Source organism: Babesia bigemina, scaffold Bbigscaff_70639, assembly GCF_000981445.1.
Source record: "Babesia bigemina genome assembly Bbig001, scaffold Bbigscaff_70639".
NCBI classification, from domain to species: domain Eukaryota; phylum Apicomplexa; class Aconoidasida; order Piroplasmida; family Babesiidae; genus Babesia; species Babesia bigemina.
The window spans coordinates 1-17,587 of record NW_012237204.1 but is presented as its reverse complement, the minus strand read 5'-3'; the positions used below and the strand labels follow the sequence as shown (position 1 = coordinate 17,587).

General features: G+C 47.5%; 3 protein-coding genes across 3 annotated transcripts; 1 reads left to right on the top strand and 2 right to left on the bottom strand.

The window, feature by feature from the left end:
• Positions 1-614: 614 nt before the first annotated feature.
• Positions 615-5,621, bottom strand: BBBOND_0003330 (hypothetical protein, conserved; the record flags this gene model as incomplete). Its single annotated transcript, XM_012915167.1, has 1 exon — positions 615-5,621. One exon carries the CDS (start codon positions 5,619-5,621, stop codon positions 615-617), a length of 5,007 nt encoding a protein of 1,668 aa, XP_012770621.1.
• Positions 5,622-8,253: 2,632 nt separating this feature from the next.
• BBBOND_0003320 (hypothetical protein, conserved) lies at positions 8,254-13,577 on the bottom strand (the record flags this gene model as incomplete). The annotated part of the gene is made up of 2 exons (XM_012915166.1): positions 8,254-13,482; positions 13,527-13,577. 2 exons carry the CDS (start codon positions 13,575-13,577, stop codon positions 8,254-8,256), a joined length of 5,280 nt encoding a protein of 1,759 aa, XP_012770620.1.
• A 199-nt stretch (positions 13,578-13,776) lies between these two features.
• On the top strand, positions 13,777-17,577 carry BBBOND_0003310 (hypothetical protein, conserved; the record flags this gene model as incomplete). Its single annotated transcript, XM_012915165.1, has 1 exon — positions 13,777-17,577. The coding sequence occupies one exon, from the start codon at positions 13,777-13,779 to the stop codon at positions 17,575-17,577; it is 3,801 nt and encodes a 1,266-aa protein (XP_012770619.1).
• Positions 17,578-17,587: the final 10 nt, after the last annotated feature.

Sequence of the window (17,587 nt, the reverse complement as noted above, 5' to 3'; positions counted from 1 at the left end):
TCATCGCTGCCGTGACCATGTCATCGCTGCCGTGTCCATGTCATCGCTGCCGTGTCCATGTCATCGCTGCCGTGTCCATGTCATCGCTGCCGTAACCATGTCATCGCTGCCGTGACCATGTCATCGCTGCCGTAACCATGACATCGCTGCCGTAACCATGTCCTCGCTGCCGTGACCATGTCATCGCTGCCGTGACCATGTCATCGCTGCCGTGGCAATGTCATCGCTGCCGTGACCATGTCACCGCTGCCGTGACCATGTCATCGCTGCCATAACCATGTCATCGCTGCCGTAACCATGTCATCGCTGCCGTGACCAGTCATCGCTGCCGTAACCATGTCATCGCTGCCGTAACCATATCATCGCTGCCGTGTCCATCAACTTGGTCAGGTGCTTGGTCAGCACCTTGGTCAGCACCTTGGTCACCACTTTGGTCAGCACGTTGGTCATGGCATTGGTCAGCACCTTGGTCATGGCATTGGTCAACACTTTAGTTAACTATTACACAACCACATACAACGATTAATGAGTGATACAACAGATTAAACAACAATTCATAAGTTAGGTGAGTAGGTGATGCTAGGTGAGTGTAGACAGTAAACACGTGAGTACGATTATGGTTGCAGGTAAAACACTCTGTTAAGCTTGTTAACACGTGCAGCAGCAAGTAAGGATTGAGCAGCGATACGATGCGATGATGGACTATGCAAATGCGATTTGATGTGTAGCAGGTCGAGGCGGATGACCATGATGTGGAGGAGGTACAGGACAGAGAGGAGCCAGAGGGCGACGTTGAGCCAGATGAATGGTTCCCGAATTTTGAAGAGGAAGTTTGGAATCGTCTCGTGTACCAGTTTCGCGAGTGGAGCGCCATCATCTATTTTATCGCTCAGAACCTTCTGCAATGCGTTACATAGATCTTTGCAGGTACGCATCGTCTCTTCGCCATTGTCACCGCTCATATTGGATAGGCTTTTCAATACAAAACCATACTTGCAGAAGGTGGGACGTGTGAACGGACAGTGGGATATGGGTTTGCATAACTGGTTGTGATGGTGATCGGTAGGTGCGGGGGCAGGAGTTTTGCTTTCGGCAGCAGATGCCAGAGATGCGTAGTGGGATCTGACTTTGCAATCCGCGACGCAGGTTTTACCGTGGCAACGTGATCCAGCAGATGTACAATTTTTGCAACACTCCTTGTATAATTGATCAAGCAAATTATAGAAGGACTCTGAGAGGTAGACAATCCACGACAAATACTTGTCGCCATTTTGTTTGGAAAACAAAGTCCATGTATTAGCGCTGATAGGCTGCAAGTATCGGCCGCAGGTGGTCACTGTTTTATTGTCCCCGTGGCATAGGAGACTGAATAAGTCACGACTTTTGTGTTCAGCGGAATGGCTACTACTAAACAGTAATGATGGGTCCAATTCTTCATATGAAACTCCAAAGTAGGCCTTAGTGACAGCGCTATCGAACGCATCACTTCTATGATCTTTGCCAGCATTTTCCCACCCATAGAGGAAATTGTTATAGAAGGAGAACATGTCACTCAGGTTTTGTGGAGGGCGTTGCAACAGGCACACCAAGTAGGCACAAAATTTGCTTAGTGGACTAACCACCTGTCCGCAGAATGCATCAAGCGCTTTCGCAATGTGCTCACCTTGTTTAGTATGCGATGAAATACTCCCTATATACGAGAAACCCATGGGCGTTTTGCACGGGATACCGCCGTGTTTAGACACAGTACATGTCAACTTGCACCCTGGCTTCTCGAATTGGTGAGGAAGAAAACCTTGCAGACCATCTTCAAGGAATGATTGCAATGGCGATTTTAGGCCGCATTTAGAGTGCAAGTCACACGTTAGGGCAGCACTTTGGTTGGCTCTTTGGCCAGCGTTTTGGTTGGCCTTTTGGTCAGCCAATTGAGGGCAGTTTTGGTTGCCACATTGCTTTTCATTACACGTCCATGATGAGCCGGCAATACCTTGGCCATACCAACACTCCTGCCAGCTGTTAGATTCGTACGTACGTGAGCACTGAACGAATAGGAAGTAGAGCTGTTCGTATACTCTGAACGATACATCGACGAGCATATCGAAACATAAAGCGGCGCTGCTGGGATAATCCAAGTTATCTTCGTTAGTATAAAAGTCGCAAGCATAACGGCCGCCTGCGTGGCCGTGGCCGAGGATAGCAATCAATACGTCATTTGAATATAAGCAAACGTTTTCCAGCAGCTTAGTTGCAAAACCATTAGGTGTCAAAGTATGAGGATACGCTTCAAGCTTCAAATTCGCGGAACCTATTTCTCTGTGCGTTTTCCCCTCCATCCCTTTAGGCTTAGGGAACAACTCCATAGTGGATACCCTCAATGGGAAACATACCGGATGGTACCACAAACCGAGGAGCCATTGTAGCATTTGATAGACGTTGGACGGAGCCACGGGCTTCTCGATATGGCGAAGGTGACGGACCTTGTAATACGTGACGAGGTAACCCTGCAGAAAGTCTATTACATCGAAGAGTGTTATATCCACAGTTCCTTTAGTGGGACGTACTTTATTTTTCGCATTTTTGGCTTGTTTCCACCTCTTTAACAGATCATTATTGGCGGCGTTACTTATAACATTATTACGCAACTTTTCGACTTTAATACCGTTCATGTCACTCTTGTCTTGTAACTCGCCGTGCTGCCTACCCTTGTCGGACGTCACCGTGAAACCACGTTTCGTAAAACATTCGCCAAATAAATTATCATCATACGTGTTAATTTGCTTACTTTTGTAGACTTGACATTCATCTTGCAACTCTACAAAATTTTTGGTCACCATCTCCACTATCGTCAGGCAGACCTTGGCGCAGTTCCGGCCCTCAGGGGTTAAAACATCAACGGTTATTTTTTGGTCGGTGCCAGGTTGTTTAGGATCAGGAACCTGTTTTTGTTCAGTTAACGCAGTGTATTTTTGACCCGAGTACCTGTTCACGTACGCGTGGCCGAGTTGCTCGGCGAATTTGGAGAGGCCGGCCTTGAGGGGGGCGAGGAGGGGGGAGGGGGAGGAGAAGGTGGGAGAAAGTTTATTAAGAGAGTCATTAAGGGCAGTCAAATAAGACACATAAATGTGGTCGAAATTATGAATTTTTGTGTCATTGATTGTTAGGTGGCCAAGCAAGTTGTCCAGTACGGTCTTGATGTCTCTGACCCTCTCGGACTGGTCGGTGGGCAGGCTGGCAGTTTTTCCGGGGGTCATGGCTTGATGTTCGACGTAGGCTAATATGACATCGGCGTAGTCCTCGAATTTGGTGGACAGCGTCATGAACTTCTCCGAATAATCCTTCGGTTGTGCGGGAGGACCTAAGGTTGTTACAATTTGACTAAGCCTGCTTCCTTTCGCATCATACAGCCACTTAAGCAGGCCTTTAATACCGTTCCGTTTGTCATCATCAATGATGCTTTTAATAATGGGAACCTGTTCATCCACCAACTTTTTGAGCGCCACCTGGTCGGCTTTTCGGCCGTCTGCGAAGAACTTGCGGAACTGAATTGTTATGAAGTTGAAAGATGATTTGACTGCTATTAGCACTGCATTTACGGCATCCGAAAACGCACGTTCAGCCTGTTCAACGGCTTGACGGATGAAAACAATATATGTTTCAACTTCTGCCTTTAACTCAGCCATCTTGTTTACAGCTTCCTCCTTTTTCTTTTCGATGTCTGCCGGAATGTCCTCTAATTTCTTTATTTTTGTGAGAACAGAGTTTATAACGGTTTGTATATTTCCAGGTTTTGTAGATAGCTCGTTGTTATAGATGTCCTGAAGTTCCTTATGAATTGTTTCTAGGCCATGCGTAACGTCGGAGTATAAGGTGACATTGTCAGTAAGCATGGCGCTCAACTTCATCAGATGAAAATTAAGATGATCCTTCGTGGAAAAACTTAAATCACCGTGCAGTAATTTTTCCACAGTACCGGTATATTCATTGAACTTCTTCCTTATGTCATTGTGTGCCTCTGATATATGCTTCATGTTAAGCTTATTCCCCTTTCCTTCAGGATAATTGATATTGTCAAGTATTTTATCCACGCCTTCAATGGCCCTGACCTTTGCATCAAGATCTTTCTTCGAGCCCGTACCGTGATTGCTACTGTATGGAAGCAGCTGCTCTAGACCAACCTTTTCCGAGGAACCAACTAGTTCTTTATCTTTTGGCAAAAATGCTTCCACTTTGTCGTTGAGGTCCTGTGTGAGAGCACTCGCGAGATCTTTGGATTTCTTATCCCACGCCGCTTTTTGCTGATTAAAATATTTCAGTGCGGTTTCTATGGCAAGAGCAAGATCAGGATTCGAAAAACCGATATCCTCCAACTGCTCGCCAAACTTGCTATCAGAGTTTAACGTATTTCCCTTCATAACACCTTTAAAGGCGTTGAACCCTTCTCTCCCAGACCATCCAGCCTTAGGTATCCCCGCTGTAAAAGCATCTGCCAGCTTTTGGACATAACTCCTTATACCTGCATTTATACCTGTTTTCAGTCTATGTAAACCGTCTTTAAGCGAACCGTCCACATCTCTAATAGCACTCTGCGCCGCGGCGACTGTTGTACTCAAGTTGCCTTTAGCCGCTTCTATGGCACGCATCAGTATCTTAGCTTCATCATTTAACACCTTTGCTGCGGTTTCTACAGCGATACGTTTTGTCACATTATTTTCCTTTAGTTGTTCTCTTCCATGGAGGACGTCCACCACATCTGTTACCTTTTGTTTTGCTTTTGAAATGGCTTTTTCGGCTTCTCTTTTCCACGCATTGAGATTATCATTATTACTTTTTAGCTCTTCACCAGTTGTTCTAAGCTTTGTCGTAATATCATTAACTTCCTGATAGATTTGTGAGTTTTTATTGTAAGCTCCAAATAATACATTATCAGGATCGATTTGCGCCATCTGCAATTTCAGATTTTCAAACTTCTTCGTAATCACATCCCTGTATTCCCTATCCAGATCATTCTTCAGAAAAACTTCGGCGTTCTTTAAACGCCCATATATACTTATAAAATGTTTTTGCTTTTCTTCACGTAGGTCATTAATTCCTGTAACTATTTCTGTCATCTGCTTCACCAGCACGCTATCAACCTGCCCAGCCTGCCACTGAAACAGGTCGTTTTGCGCAGACTCATGCAATACATTGATAACCGTCTTTATCGGTTTTAATTCCCGCTTTATTTCGACCTGCAACGCGCCATTCAACTTGCTTATATGTTCTCTCTCAGTCTCTTCCACCCATTTGTCCATCTCTCCGACTGTTGTCTTCCAGTGGCTTAATTGGGTTTCCAGCTTAGAATTTTTCAAACTGTCTATTTCACTAGTAGTGTTTGCAATTATTGTTCTTAATGCATTTAAACGTTTTTTAACATTTTCTGTTCTCTTTTTTACTTCACCCTCATACCCCTCCAACCATTCCCTCACCGCGCCGACAGACACCGCAAGCCCAGTACGCCCGGAGCCAATTTTAGTATTTAAGGTGTCTAGTACATCTTTAAGCTTTGTTTGAAGATTATTATCATAAGTTATCACTTCATTTTCGTTTTTCACCGCACCAAGCACACCACTCAAAAATCCCATCACCGCATCACACAGCCTATCCAAGTCAGAGTACACAATCCCCTGGCCAGTGTAGCCTTTGGACTCAGAGTTGAAGCCGAGAAACTTTTCGAGGCCAGTGCAGAGGTTATTAAGGATGTTAGTAGGGTTATTATTTGAGGTAATTTTAAGGTTCAAAATTTAGTCAAATTTCTTGTCAAGCTCCCTAGGCGACACATGGTCAGGGCAGTGGCAAGAGGTGGAAGAGGGGAAGTGAAGGGTGACAAGGCACAAGTTATTATAATGGTCTAAAGAGGTCATAGCGGTATTATGGCGAGGTAATTCGAGGGATGTAGAGTGGGTTAGGGAGCGATGTAGAGTGGATTAAGGGGCGATGTAGAGTGGGTAAAGGAGCGATGTAGAGTGGATTAGGGAGCGATGTAGAGTGGATAAAGGGGCGATGTGGAGTGGGTTAAGGGGCGATGTGGAGTGGGTTAGGGAGCGATGTAGAGTGGGTTAGGGAGCGATGTAGAGTGGATAAAGGAGCGATGTAGAGTGGGTAAAGGGGCGATGTAGAGTGGGTTAGGGAGCGATGTAGAGTGGATAGAAAAGCGATGTAGAGTGGATAGAGGAGCGATGTGGAGTGGGTTAGGGAGCGATGTAGAGTGGATGAAGGAGCGATGTAGAGTGGGTTAGGGAGCGATGTAGAGTGGGTTAAGGGGCGATGTAGAGTGGGTAAAGGGGCGATGTAGAGTGGGTTAGGGAGCGATGTAGAGTGAGTAAAGGAGCGATGTAGAGTGGACAAAGGGGCGACGTAGAGTGGGTAGAGGAGCGATGTAGAGTGGGTTAAGGGGCGATGTAGAGTGGGTTAGGGAGCGATGAAGGGTGGGTAAAGGGGCGATGTAGAGTGGGTTAAGGGGCGGTGTAGAGTGGGTTAGGGAGCGATGTAGAGTGGGTAAGGGAGCGATGTAGAGTGGGTTAAGGGGCGATGTAGAGTGGGTTAAGGGGCGATGTAGAGTGGAAAAAGGAGCGATGTAGAGTGGATAAAGGGGCGATGTAGAGTGGGTTAGGGAGCGATGTAGAGTGGGTTAAGGAGCGATGAAGAGTGGGTTAAGGGGCGATGTGGAGTGGGTAAAGGGGCGATGTAGAGTGGATAAGGAGCGATGTAGAGTGGTTAAGGGGCGATGTAGAGTGGGTTAGGGAACGATGTAGAGTGGATAAAGGAGCGATGTAGAGTGGGTTAGGGAGCGATGTGGAGTGGATAAAGGAGCGATGAAGAGTGGGTTAAGGGGCGATGTGGAGTGTGTAAAGGGGCGATGTAGAGTGGATAAGGAGCGATGTAGAGTGGTTAAGGGGCGATGTAGAGTGGGTTAGGGAACGATGTAGAGTGGATAAAGGAGCGATGTAGAGTGGGTTAGGGAGCGATGTGGAGTGGATAAAGGAGCGATGTCAGGTGGATAAGGAGCGATGTAGAGTGGTTAAAGGAGCGATGTAGAGTGGTTAAAGGGGCGATGTGGAGTGGGTTAAGGGGCGATGTAGAGTGGGTTAAGGGGCGATGTAGAGTGGGTTAAGGGGCGATGTGGAGTGGATAAGGGGCGATGTAGAGTGGATAAAGGGGCGATGTAGAGTGGGTAGAGGAGCGATGTGGAGTGGGTAAAGGGGCGATGTAGAGTGGGTAGAGGAGCGATGTAGAGTGGGTTAAGGGGCGATGTAGAGTGGATTAGGGAGCGATGAGGAGTGGGTAGAGGAGCGATGTAGAGTGGGTAAAGGGGCGATGTAGAGTGGGTTAGGGAGCGATGTGGAGTGGGTTAGGGAGCGATGTAGAGTGGGTTAGGGAGCGATGTGGAGTGGATAAAGGGGCGATGTAGAGTGGGTTAAGGAGCGATGCAGAGTGCGTAAAGGAGCGATGTAGAGTGGGTTAGGGAGCGATGTAGAGTGGTTTAAGAGACGATGTAGAGTGGATAAGGGAGCGATGTGGAGTGGGTTAAGGAGCGATGTAGAGTGGGTTAGGGAGCGATGTGGAGTGGATAAAGGGGCGATGTAGAGTGGATAAAGGGGCGATGTAGGGTGGATGATAAATACCACTTAAGTCACCACTGTCATCGCTGCCGTGACCATGTCATCGCTGCCGTCACCATGAAATCGCTGCCGTGACCATGTCATCGCTGCCGTGACCATGTCATCGCTGCCGTGTCCATGTCATCGCTGCCGTGTCCATGTCATCGCTGCCGTGTCCATGTCATCGCTGCCGTAACCATGTCATCGCTGCCGTGACCATGTCATCGCTGCCGTAACCATGACATCGCTGCCGTGGCAATGTCATCGCTGCCGTGACCATGTCACCGCTGCCGTAACCATGTCCTCGCTGCCGTGACCATGTCATCGCTGCCGTGACCATGTCATCGCTGCCGTAACCATATCATCGCTGCCGTGTCCATCAACTTGGTCAGGTGCTTGGTCAGCACCTTGGTCAGCACCTTGGTCACCACTTTGGTCAGCACGTTGGTCATGGCATTGGTCAGCACCTTGGTCATGGCATTGGTCAACACTTTAGTTAACTATTACACAACCACATACAACGATTAATGAGTGATACAACAGATTAAACAACAATTCATAAGTTAGGTGAGTAGGTGATGCTAGGTGAGTGTAGACAGTAAACACGTGAGTACGATTATGGTTGCAGGTAAAACACTCTGTTAAGCTTGTTAACACGTGCAGCAGCAAGTAAGGATTGAGCAGCGATACGATGCGATGATGGACTATGCAAATGCGATTTGATATGGAGGAGATCTAGGCGGATGACCATGATGTGGATGAGGTAGAGGAAAGAGAGGAGCCAGAGGGTCAGGACGGTGAGCATAAATGGCCATCTAATATCGCGCAGGTATTCATCACATTTTGTCAGTAGGTCAATAAAATATTTTGAATTTAAGACACTGTGCAACTGATTGTAAAAGTCGTTACATTTTTTGTTGGTAAGAATTTTGGTAGGGTGACCAAAGGTTAATCCATAAGAGTACAACATAGGTGAAACGCTTTTGCAGCTGATAATCGAAGGGCATCGACAATTTGGCTCTTCGGATTCGTCATCCTTTTTCACGCTGAGCCCATGCTCTCCACGCTTACATTTGTCGGCACGCAGACACTCTCTGCATCCCCAATCTTGACATGAGATATTGCTGAACGCGTTGCACATATTGTTCAGTTGAGTCCAGAAATCCCATGGTAGGTATACAGCCCATGACAAGTATAGATTGCAGTGCTTCTTGACAAGATAGCTATAGTAATCGTAGCATAAGGATTGAAGGTATGGAGCACAACGTTTATTCTGTGCAGGACACGCATCCCACCTTGTGAGACTAGAAATGTGCTGATCATCACAGGTGTCATGGCTGCCATAATATGAACCGTACGCATTTGTTAGCGCAGTGGTCAGCACTTCCGGCTTTCCACATAGTTCAATAGATGCGCCTCGTATTGTGGAATGAATACTATTTTTAAGAGGGTGCGTTGCATCGGAATCCCAATCCTTGACTAACGCTAATGCAAATTCCATGTGCTCTGGCAGCGTAGATGGTGGTTTGGGCGCCAGGCAGAATAAAGGCGAAAGCTTCGCAACGTTAAAGAATTTGCTTAACACAGCACATATGTCTTCACCACGGCGCGTGCTACATGAAAACGCCTTGAAGCCAAGGGGAGTCACACACGGCATGCCGCTGGTACTTGGAGAGCACGTTTTACATTCCGACTTACAGCCGACATCAATCAATCGATGAGGTAGGTGACCAGGTAGACAGTCATTTAAGTAAGACTGAAGAGGGGAAGTTGGTTGGCAATTTGCTTGGCTGTTTACTTTGCACGTTGGTTGGCACTTTGGTTGCGTGTTTGGTTGACTCGTTGCCTTGTCGCTTGAGTGGGCGGTACACGGCCATTTGGCTGGAGCGGTGTACATACCATATTCGCATTCGTACCAACCGTTGTCTTTGGTTTTGAGCTTGCATTGGTTATTCAGAAATCGCAATGTGGGCAGGAGTCTACGGAGGATGTCCAGCAGCGTATGTAGGCAGTCCTCACCTGATGCAGGATATTTCAGATTGAGGGAATTATCGGAGTAGTCAACGGCGTACGTTGTGTATTCGTCACCAGTACCGAGTATGGTTGTGAGTATATTACGTGAATAATCGCTCAGAGCACGTAGGCTGTAATCCACAGTGTCTGTCAACCGCTTCTTGAATTCTGCATCTGGTTTCTTATCATATGATGTATCGTACTTATGACAATATTTCACCAATTCATCATAGACACCGTTGTGCTGCAGCCCATATGACCATACGAGCATTTCGAAAATACTGCACGGGTTCCTAGGCGACTTGACATGCCTAAGGTGGCCGACTTGGTTATACTGGTTGAGGTGAGTGATAAGGCTGTCGAGATTTACAAGGAACTTGCTGGCATTAGTGTGAGGAATGGACGTGAAAAGCTCCAATTTGGTAATATGGTCACCGCTGAATCCACTTAATGGTAACCTCAACTCGCCATCTTTGGAAGTGTCACGTTCAGCGACTTTGAACCCACATCGTTTAAGGAACGAACCGAGTGGATTTGTGCTTTCGTTATCCTGTTCGTATATTTTAAATTTTCCCCAATCTCTTTCACATTCATTTTTCAAATGCCCGAGGTCCTCATTCACCATCTCCAGCAGCGTCAAAAACACCTTGGCGCCATTTTTTCCTTCAGGCGTCAAAACGTCTTTTTCACCTTCTCTTTTAACCCACTCTTTAATACTTTCACCTCCATCATACCTACTCACATACCCCTTCCCCAACTCCTCCACGAATCCCATCATCCCATCCCGCAGCGCCTTGAGCACGGGCCGTCCTGCGTCCGGCAGCGCTTGGGGGTCGAGGGCGGAGGTAGCGGGAGTTCGGGAATTTACATTGTTCTTCAGTACAGCTAATTTCTTTTCAAATTCATCATCAAGATTGTATTTTTTATTTTCGTTGATTTTTAGGTGATCGAGTAATATGTCAAATTCGGTTCTAATTTTGCGAACCTGACCAGATTGGGTATTGTGTTCTGGGAACTTGTTTGGCACAGGCGTCTTTACTTGTTCCTCGGTGTACGACAAAATTACGTCAGCATATTGTTGGAATTTCGATGATAATTTTTTGAACTTGTTTGAATGTTCTTGCGGTGTGATAGTTGGACTTATATCAACGTTAAGTTTACCGAGTTCATTTCCTTTGCCTTTAAACAGCCACTTTAATAGACCCTTAACGCCGTTGTTTCTATTATATTTAATGACATCGTGTATGATTTCGTGTTGCCCACTCACCAGCGTTCTGAGCGCTTCTAGGTTCGCAAGCTTCTGCCTGGTTGACATGGCTTGAACCTGAGAGGTTAGTTCGTCGAATGCGTTGGTAGTTGCGTCGATGAGCGCATTCCTGTGTTCTGAAACGGATGTCATGGCTGTCTTATAAGCTGCACCCAATGAGTCGCTGACGGCGTCGATTGCATACTGTAGATATACACCAGTGTTCTGAACCTCCGCCCCGATGAGATATATGTCGACACCCAGCTTGCTTTTCAATGCCTCGATATTATCGAACGCCGTTTTACCCTTTTTATTGATTTCACCTTCGTCATCATTCTTGCAAATGCCATGAAGATTTTCAATGATCTCACACTGAATATTATCGACGCGGTCTTTAAGTGTGACTCCTGCGCTTCCTAATATTTTTCCCAGCTTGCCAATTTGTGCCTCTGCAGTTTTCAGCAATGTCGTGATTGTTTTACCGTATTCTCCTGTATCTGCGTCGTCGAATTCTCTGCCAATAATGTCGACGTTTTTCACAGCCTGCTTCAGTAGGTCTTCCATGTCGGACGTTGATGTGAATCGCTGAAGTTCGGCAATTGCTCCGTGAGCTGAACCAACGAGTTCGTAAAGAACAAATTGAATTGCGCGGGTAATGTGAGTACCGCTTACATTCTGATCCGCACGCTTTACTGCCAAGTTAACCGCATCTACTATAGTGGAGGAAAGTGTCACAAGACCAGTTCCCTTGATCTTGTCGCCAAGCTGTTTCGCAAATGCAATGCAAACAAACTGCACGGTTCTAACATGATCATTTATGGTTCCGTTCGAGTTAAAGCCGCTAGCCATCGCGACGGCATTGCTAATAACACCTGTAGGAAGTAGTTCCCTCACCTTAGTTGCAATCTTCTTGTTTAACGTATCATAGATTCCACTTCCGATCGGAGTATCCGTCGTATATTGTAGTTGCAAAGCACTCTTGTTGGCATTAACATAATCCTCAACCCACCCTCTCACCGGGTCAAGCCCCAAAATCTCTCCAATCCACTGCTCTACTACAGTGTTAAAACCGTTCCCGTCATCTCCTAATTCCTCTCTGAAATTACTGACATACTTCGTTACGTTATTCAATATCCTGCCTAAATAATTCGGTGTTGCAGTTCCCTTCTTATCATGAAGGTCTCCAACAATCCTCGAAATTCTTCCTTTAAGCAATCCCCATTGTTCATATATACTACCTGGTACTCCAGTTTCTTTACCAACCCCTCGTTGAATTTCTTTAAAGTGTGTCTGAGCCTCTTCTACCAACGCCGCCAGTTCTGCTTTCTTTACGATTAAAGACCCTCGAACATTCTCAACAAGTCGTTGTATGTCACAAAAAAGCCCAGTAATTACATTTCTGTAATCTCTATCGAAATTATTTGACAGAAAGGTTTTAGCATCATCCAAACGATTCTGTATATCCTTAATATTCTGGTTTTTTGTTTCTTCCAAAGACTTGACAAAATTGCGAAGTTTCCACAAGTCGGCATCCAAAGTTTGTCTAAGTTTTAAACTCCCATCTTCGATCTGTTTTTGTATATAATTTTTCTGCTCCGACAATGTTTCATCCACCTTCTTAATCTGCTCCTCACACGACGTATTTTTCGCCGACTCCTGTAACAGCTCTAATGACCTCTTGAAAATAATCATTTCCTTTTTCAACTGTTCGTGTAACGCCGGATCTAACTTTTCAACATTGTGTTCCATCTGCGTAAATCGGTCGTTTATTTTCTGGAGAACAGACCTCCAGATGTGCAACTGAGTTTCGAGATTTTGATCGGCTTTTATAGAAACGTAGTATGTAGTTCCTAAATCGTTAATTAACTCGTTCATATCATTCATAACATTATATGTCAACCATTTGATTTGGTTATCATACCCCTCCAACCACCCCTTCACCGCGTCGACAGACGCCACAAGCCCTTCACGCCCGGAGCCAATATTTTTATTTACCTCTTTTAGTACTTCACTAAGCTTTCTATCCATGTATTTATCGTACGTTTTAACTGCTTCATCATCTTTCACCGCACCAAGCACTCCACTCAAAAATCCCATCACTGCATCACACAGCCTGTCCAGGTCAGAGTACACAATCCCCTGGCCAGTGTAGCCTTTGGAAGATGGATTGAAGCCGAGGAAGGTTTCGAGACCATCACATAAATTATCTAAGAGATTTTTAGGATCATTTGGATGATTATTAGAATTAGTCAAAAATCCACAAAGCTTCTCCACTTTCCTCAAAGCCTCCAACTTGGACTGCAATTTGTCTGACTCAGCAGAGAGAGAGGGGGAAGAAGGAAGATTATTATAGAGGTTATTAGGCTTTTCAAGATCTTTAATTTCCGCGTCAATTTCAGTAATTTTTTTAGACACTTCAACATGAAGCTTCTCAATTTCACCGGTGTCACCAGCCTTGCCAGCAGACTTGACAGACTCAGAAAGGTTAGTAACATGAGAAGAGTAAAGATGTTTTAAGTCATTTTTAAGGTGCGGATTATTGTTAAAAACAGCGATAATAGCATATATAACGGCTTTCTTAACACTCTCACTCTCACCAACAAATCCTCCAAGTTGACCAGCAAGGTGACCAAGGCTAATGAGCTTGGAGTCAATGTCCTCCAAAGCTTTCTTAGTAGCATCGTCAGTAAGGGAGTTGGAATCTTCTGTGATTTTGGGGGAAACTTTGAGAAACGTGTTTTCTCGGGTTTATCACAGAAAGGAAATTTTTCCGATGTCACTGGGGGGTGTATTGAAGGCCAAAAGTGCGGAATTAAAGCGGCAACATCGCGAGGCGAAAGGCGGCCACACAGGCGCGCTGGATAGACGAACAAGGTACCAATGGAGAGCTCACAAGAAGTGCAGCTGAGCAGTCAAATCGATGAGGACGGAGACCTCATGGTTATTGACGTGGACGTCCCCGATGGGATGGACATCGATGCTCCGCTTGCCACCGTGGGGCGCCGAGAGTGTCGGCAACCCGAAAGGCGGCATGAATCCAGAAAACCGGTACAAAGCGGTGTTCAGGGCCCTAAAGGTAAACCCACAAATTCGAAGGGGGCCGGCCGTGGCGGCGAAAGCCGGCCAATCCCGCAGGCAAGCCGGAAACGACACCAGCCCGGAACCACTCCGGCTGTGAAGGGCGCTGGAAACAAAGCGCGGAACGGCGGTCCCCAGGGCCAAAAGGGTAACAACCGGAAGGCCAAAAAGACAGGAAACACGGCTCAAACGCCGCCTGTCGTGGTTTGCAACGCCGGGCCGAGTTCCTCGGAACGCGCACCCGTGTGTGTGCAGACACTGTCTACCCTGCAGCCACCGGCAGGGGAGGTTGTCGGAAACGGTGGCTGCCGCTCTCCGACCGTGTATTCCATATCGTCGGATGACTTTATGGACGTGGACGAAGAGGAACCTGAGCAAGTCGGGCCTGTGAGAGAATCAAACAACAGTATAGCACCGGGCACCGCCAGTGAGGTGGCGCTCACTGAGACGGCTGCGTTGCCGAGGGCACCCGAAGGGCACGCCCCGCAGGCTGAACGGGCCGGGAACACGCCACAAATGCCGCCGAACTACGCTAGGCTGAATGCCAAGTTACAGTTCCTGCACTGTGTCATGCGTCAGATCGATGGACCATGGTGTCATTGGGTACCGGACGTCTACAAGGCAGTAGTGACGAAGTATCAGAGGATGCCACGAGGAGGATGGAAAGTCCTCGCGGAATATGCCAACGAGCATTTCGAATTCCACAAGACCCACAAGGAGGTGGAGCAGATGGCAAGACAGGTAGTCGCCAAAGCAGCGCGGAGCCAACCGACGGACGTTGGAGAAATAGCATCGCTGCACGACGTCGACTCATACAACGCCCTGCAGGAGGATTTCGACCGGATCATGGCACAGAGGTTGAGGGAGCCTGGAGTGATTAGGACAGTAAAGAACAAAAGACACACCATGGACTCCCTCGACTTCACGGCGATAAGGTCGCTGGATCTAGTGGTCCACAACTACGTGAAGCACAACCCAGTCACTGACATGGGGATGCTAGCCGTCTTGTATCAGACGGCACAGGACTGCTACGACAAGTACAGCGCAAAACCATCGTCGTCCTCGGGAAAGAAGGAGGCAGCTGAGAGGAGGATCAAGGAGCTGGAGGAGATAGGAGCATTACTTCTGAAATACAAGCAGAAGGTCCCCCTGGAGAAGGAGGATAGGAAACGCGTTTATCGCCAAATGGACAAGTACAACATGATCGCGGACAAGCCGCAGGAACTGTCATACGTGATCAGCAGGACTCAAGAGGAGCTCCAAAAGGAGCAGGACAAACTCAAGAACGCCAAGTTCAAGAAGGAGTTGTACAACGACAACCGCATGTTCGAGCTCTACACGGGACACTTCTACAGGACACTGGAGAACAAGCAGGACGCGGACGAGTCGGCGATAAACGAGGGGATGATGATAGAGTACTGGGCGCAAATGTGGGTGAAGCCAAACGCACCGCACAACGGTGAAGGATATCTGGTCGAAAGACCACCGGCAGAGAACAAGGCAGGCTTTCCCACATACGAGGAATTCGTCACGATCGTCAAGAAATTGCGAGACTGGAAGTCGCCCGGTGCGGATGGGATCTACAACTACTACATTAAATGGCTCACGTCCCTTCACAGAGTCATTTACAGGCTAGTAGAGGAGGCATGCCAGCAAGGCAAAGTGCAGGACGACTGGTTCTACTGTGGGATCACGTACCTACTACCGAAGAACAAGAAACCAAAGTCCGCCGCACAGTACAGGCCTATCACATGCATGTCCAACCTATACAAGCTAACTACCCGCTGTGCAACGGAGACGCTTAAGCGAGAAGTCGATGGCAGGGGACTACGGTCCGAGAACCAGATGGGCACGAGGAGCAACGTACAGGGTGCAAAGGAGCACGCGTTAGCGAACATCGCGCTCAACGAGAAGCACAAGGGGAAGTTACTTGCAACGTGGGTCGACGTCATGAAGGCGTACGACTCAATCGACCACGCGTACCTGGCAAGGGTTATCGACAACCTTAACCTACCAGGGTGGTTATCAAACTTCATCAAGCAGACGATCAAGAGGTGGAATATAGAGATACGGTGGAACAAGAACACAATCATGCACAAGAAAGTGGAGAGGGGCATTCTCCAAGGCGACAGCCTATCGCCCCTTCTCTTCGTGCTGTGCTTGGACCCGCTGAGCAGGCACCTGACTCGCATCTTCCCCAAGGTGGAGTTAAGCGTGACCGGCGGCAGGATATTCGCCACAAACCACTTTCTCTATATTGACGACCTCAAGTTCTTCGCCCACGAGGAAAGTACGATGAGAGGAATGGGCCGAGAAGTGGAGAAGTTCTTCAACGACATAGGACTCAGGATCAACCGCGACAAGTCGGCAACCAACACGGAGGCGTGCGCCAGCATCGCCAAGCAGATGGAAGGCCCGGAAACGTACAAGTACTTGGGAGTCACAGAGACTTCAAACTCACTGACAAGCGACGGAATGTTCGACATAATACTACAGGAGATATGCAGGAGAACGGAGCTACTGGCTGCGTCAAAGCTGTCGGGGAAAAACCTCTCGATGGCCATCAACCAGTACGCCCTCAGCGTCATCAACTACTACATCGGCGTGATCCCCATGGACATCACGCATTTCGACAAGATCGACCTGGCAGTACGGAGAATAATTAACGCGAAGCACGGACACAAGAAGTGGGCGAACACACAGAGGCTCTACCTCCCCCGGAAAGAGATGGGGAGAGGGCTCCACAGCATGGTATTTAGAGCGGAAGCCATGCTGCTACGACTGTGGTTGACGCTTTCAGCAGACGAGGTGACGTCAACCAGGAGAGCTGCGATCATGCAGCATTTTCGCGACACATACGCGCACATATCTCACATCAAGATGCACCTGGAAGGAAGATATGGAATGGAATTCGGAATGGAGGACACTACGGACAAGAGCCTCAGGGACCTCAGGGTGGCCCAAAACAAATGGCTGTACAACAGAATGCACGTAAAATCAACTCATAAGGTTCTGTATGCCAAGCGTGAGGACCCCAAGCTGGACATTGAGGCGTCGTCCTTGTACCTGACGTGTGGAATACTCACTCCGGAAGAAGAAGCGAACGTAGCGGAAGTCCAGGATAGGAATCTGCAATGGATGTCTTCGTCCAAGAAATGCACAAGATGCAACAACGGCAAGAACGTGGATCACCTCGCGACGAAGTGCCAGAAACTACTACACCTAGAATATACGAAGAGGCACAACGAGGTAGCAAAACGGGTCCACTCAGTACTCGGGAGGCAAATAGGACTACCCAAGGAGAAGATAGACGCCCACAGATCGAGAGTGAAGTACATGGAAAATACGGATGGATCGCGTACGACAAGACGGTCAAGACTCAGAAGACTAAGGAATACAACAGGCCAGACATCATCCTGGCGGATCGGCGGAGGAACCCATAACCATCGTGGAGATAAGAAACCCAATCAAGACAACCTAGTGGATACGGAAAATTTCGGAAGCCAAATTATGAAGACCTTATTGAGGACTTCAAAGGCGCGACAGTTTACCCAGCCCCCCAAAATTCGGGTTATCCCCACTTATGACGGGGGAAGGGAATAGTGGCAAAGGA